Source organism: Fopius arisanus, unplaced genomic scaffold, assembly GCF_000806365.1.
Source record: "Fopius arisanus strain USDA-PBARC FA_bdor unplaced genomic scaffold, ASM80636v1 scaffold00047, whole genome shotgun sequence".
Taxonomy (NCBI): Eukaryota; Metazoa; Arthropoda; class Insecta; order Hymenoptera; family Braconidae; genus Fopius; species Fopius arisanus.
Genome location: NW_011887786.1, coordinates 688,563 through 692,824, shown reverse-complemented (window position 1 = coordinate 692,824; position 4,262 = coordinate 688,563). Strand labels below are relative to the sequence as shown.

At 33.3% G+C, this 4,262-nt stretch overlaps 2 protein-coding genes across 6 annotated transcripts in view; one reads left to right on the top strand and one right to left on the bottom strand.

The window, feature by feature from the left end:
• The window catches only part of Rfk (Riboflavin kinase), a 9,785-nt gene extending 7,118 nt beyond the window's left edge, over positions 1–2,667 (top strand). For 4 of the 5 annotated variants that reach the window (XM_011306374.1, XM_011306375.1, XM_011306377.1 and 1 more), the window contains 4 exons: positions 1,127–1,264; positions 1,420–1,568; positions 1,926–2,028; positions 2,117–2,667. In XM_011306374.1, coding sequence (XP_011304676.1) covers positions 1,177–1,264; positions 1,420–1,568; positions 1,926–2,028; positions 2,117–2,229 — 453 coding nt within the window. In that variant the 5' untranslated portion in view covers positions 1,127–1,176 and the 3' untranslated portion in view covers positions 2,230–2,667. Of the gene's footprint in view, positions 1–100; positions 178–1,126; positions 1,265–1,419; positions 1,569–1,925; positions 2,029–2,116 lie in introns of those variants that run through there. The other variant, XM_011306378.1, reaches the window with a different exon arrangement.
• LOC105267491 (H/ACA ribonucleoprotein complex non-core subunit NAF1) overlaps positions 2,530–4,262 on the bottom strand; it is a 3,185-nt gene continuing 1,452 nt past the window's right edge. Inside the window, exons 3-5 of the mRNA XM_011306379.1 lie at positions 3,687–3,955; positions 3,341–3,510; positions 2,530–3,189 (exon numbers count right to left, since the gene is read on the bottom strand). Coding sequence (XP_011304681.1) covers positions 2,834–3,189; positions 3,341–3,510; positions 3,687–3,955 — 795 coding nt within the window. The 3' untranslated portion in view covers positions 2,530–2,833. The remainder of the gene's footprint in view (positions 3,190–3,340; positions 3,511–3,686; positions 3,956–4,262) is intronic.

Below are 4,262 nucleotides of genomic sequence, written 5' to 3'. Positions count from 1 at the left end.
GTGTTCAGGAATATTTGATGAAATCCATCTTTCTGTGTGTCCATTGTCTATAAATGTGCCAACATGTGGTGTCTTTGGGGCCGACACACCGCCACGTCCTCGCCGTGGCCCTGGATAACGCAGAGAGCGGTGTATTAAATGTCATATCTCCCATACTAATTGTTCCCGGATAAAAAGGTGACCAGATCCTTAATTAGGTGACGGAAACCCATCCAATCAAATAAAAAAACATCCAGAATGGTTTGGTGGACCTGAACTAGACATTTACCATATTGCCATTTGGAATATCCTTGATTTTTTTTATACTTTTTGACAATTTTAGGTCATTTGACCGAAATAGTCGACCAATTATGACGCAGACAAGTGACAATAAAATATGCATTATCGCAAGAATGAAATATACATGTGTATTATTTGTTGATAAGGCAGGATATTTTTCAAAGATAATTGTCAAAGATAATTAGTATTCACAATCACATTAGCACAAAGGAAAAACTTTGTTATCCTCAAAGAATGATTTTCACAATAAAATGAAGTTTAAAAAAATTCATATGTCTTGAGAAGTTACACAGGTTTTGCAGTTTGAAAAAAAATTTTTTTTTGTTTATCAATTTCTAAAAAATGTCTAGAAAATTTTCCAAAAATTTTAGATCTTTCCAAAACCGCTTAACCGATCCTCATGGAATTTTCGAGATACTATTGTCCATTTTTTGAGCAAAAGATTTTTGAAAATTGCAACTATTTTTAAAAATGGAAAATATTGTGAAAATTTTATTGAAATTGGTAATTTTTCATAGTAAGAACCACCAAAAATCCAATCATTTCATTTTTATGTTTTGCAAAAACTTTCAAAAACTAGTTGATAGTATTACCTCAAAACCCCTATTTTTTTATTAATTTCGAATGATCCTGTCATAAGTTCTGCTGTCAACGCAGTCAAATCTATTGAAATTTTGGAGAAACTAATAATTTCATTTAAATAAACATGAAAATAAATAATTTCCCCCAAATTGGAAATATACAAATTCTTCATTCTGTAGTTATATTTAAAGCCCGGCGCTATTAGATGAAGATTTAAACTGAAAGTGAGAAAGAAATAGATTATTACTTTATCTATTTGTACTAGATAACAATTCCCCTCGGTGCCATCATCACAAGTTGGCCAGTACAGCAGAAATGACGAAGGAATTTCTACCATATTATACATCAGGTGTCATCGTTAAAGGTTTTGGCCGAGGATCCAAGGCACTTGGAATTCCAACAGGTGAATTTTTTATGGAAATATATTTTTTAGTGTTTTAAAAAGCATTTTATCAGTCTGAAAACGTAACGAGAGTAACACTCGATGTTGAATTAATTGCATAAGGAAGAAAGGATCGAATTTCATTAAATTAAAATTATTTTTATTTTATTCAATAGCCAATTATCCGGAGAATGTGATTGAGAAACTACCCAAGGAGTTTGATAATGGAATATATTACGGATGGGCTCAACTCGAAGGAGAAGTTTATAAAATGGTGATGTGTGTGGGATGGAATCCATTCTACAAGAATGAAAAGAAATCGATGGTAAAATACATTTCAAGTTACTAAAAGATTCCTTAGCCTATTGGTCATTCAAGGTTGCATTCGATTCTAACTAATGGATTCATTCAATATTTTCAAACCCATAGTGAGCATTTTACCATTCATTGGAAATTTTCAACAATGACAAAAAAAAAAAAATTTTAATTAAAAAAATTCAGTAGTGTAAAAAAAAATCATAAAAAAAAATTTATCAAGTAAAAAAAAATTCTCAAATAAAAAAAAATCTCAAACAAAAAAAAATTAAAAAAAAAAAATTTTCAAAGGAACAAATTCATTTTTTCCATTAAAAAATTTGTTCTGCGTAGAGAACAAATTGATTGTTCTATAAATTTTCTACAGGAAGTCCATATGCTTCACAAGTTCAATCAGGATTTGCATGGCAAGGAGCTCAAGGTCATTATTACTGGTTTTATAAGACCAGAGAGAGACTTTCCGACAGTTGGTACGTTTTAATAAAATATTAAAATGAAATTCATTTGACAGTGCCATTGACATCACAAAGAAATACTAATTCCTTTATTTTTTTTCAGAGGCGCTCATTGCAGAAATAAACAATGATATTGTCTGTGCTGAAAAGTATCTAGATGAACCAAAGATGATTGAGTACAAAACTCATGAATTTTTTACGAGTCAAAAAACGTGATTTGTTGCCGCGTCTTTTTTTATATAATTTATATAATTAATTCTGTCGAGACAGTATGGAAAATCACGATTTCATAATTTATATAGAATATTGAGAACATGCATGGTAGATTTCTTATGTTAAGCCATATAAATGAGAAAATGAGAATTGTCCTACGAATTCGTGAATTAGAATAAGTGCATTTGATTTATTACAAATTGCAAATCATGTTGACTTTTTAAGCACTCGAATTTCCGTTTATTCTGGCAAGATATTCTCTGAAGACAACGGCCTCGCATTTTCTCCACTAATTCTTTCAGCTTTTTAAACATTTTTTTCTTTGAACTCAAGCGAATCAGTGGATAAACCGAACCTTGAGCATTTGATCTTTAGAATGACATGTGTAAATAGAAATTTATATTATAATAAAAAACAATAAAAAGTTATTTTTATTACAGACCTAAGAAACGTAATTCTTAATCTACAATTCTATGAGTAATTGTTGTAACAGTAAAAATAATATAGCTTCATTTTTGTATTCTAATGGAATAATGATATTTAATTCCACTGCATTGAGAGATTTTATAATACATTCTCTGGTGATGAGGAATTAAAAAGAACATTGTTACTCACTGGGTGGAGGAGGTGGAGGTGGAGGTGGTGGTAAGTTCCAGAAATTAATTGGCTGTTGTATTGGTGGGCAAGGATACGTTAGTGTTGGCTGATAACCGGGCATTGAGGTATTCTGGAAGGCATAAGGAGGATAGTAAGACCCTGATTGGGGCCCAAATGCATTTGGCCAGTTCTGATAAATAGATTGCGGTCTCCAGTTCAGTTGGGAGGAGTCACAGGAGTTCGAGGGCTTCCACGAGTCTTGCTGGTGAGTGAAATCTCCATTGGGAGCTCTCAGTCTTGAGTTATTTTGGTAATAACTCCTGCTGCTATTCCATGGATGTTGGGATTTCCAACCAGTCTTTGGAGCTATTATAAAGAACAATCGATAATTATTATATAATTAAGATGACTTTTGGTAAGAATTGCATAAGTACCTTGAGAATTTATTCAAAAGTTGCAGTAGGGCAACAGAACATGAAATAATGTAGGTACTGCGAATTTAAGTATGACTTCTTACCCATCTTTGGACGCTTGTGCTGGAATTCTGAATTGTTAGGCTTAATCGAGGTATTTTCACCAGAAGCATTCCGTTGCTTTTGCTTGAGCGTCGAGTAGTATGCTCTCTCTTGCTCATCATCAGAGAATTCGGGATGTTCATCCTCACCGACTTCATCACTTGCTTTCATTCTGTAATCAAAAGAAATGAGAGACGAGATAAAAATCCATATTTTAATTCTGTGTAGCTGTTGCTGATAATAAATTGGTAATGCACAAAAAAATGTCCATTATTAAGCGAAAACCATAAAATTTAATTATTTATTTATACCATAAGCTGCACAATAACTGGAAATTAGTTGACTTACTTGATGAGGTCAGACATGAAGACCAGTGACGTGTATGGAGTGTTTGGACAAAAGTAAACCTTCATGCCGACTTGGATGTCCTGCGTTTTGATATGTTCAGCATTGTTAAATCTTACGCAGTAATGAGGCTCAGTTACTTGTCCAAATATATCGAAAATACGACCGAGAACACGCTGACCTTTCTCAACAAATAGGACTGTGTCTATGTTCAGAGTTGGTTTCTGAGGCTTTGGAGTTACAACTACCAATTGATCAACCATCCATCCAACCTGAAAAAGTAGGCGAATTCCATTATTTCTGAATTTTCTATAAAAATAGATTGAGGATAAATGTCTAGTTCAGGTCCACCAAACCATTCTGGATGTTTTTTATTTGATTGGATGGGTTTCCGTCACCTAATTAATGATTTGGTCATCTTTTTATCCGGGAACAATTAGTATGGGAGATATGACATTTAATACACCGCTCTCTGCGTTATCCAGGGCCACGGCGAGGACGTGGCGGTGTGTCGGCCCCAAAGACACCACATGTTGGCACATTTATAGACAATGGACACACAGAAAGATGGATTTCATC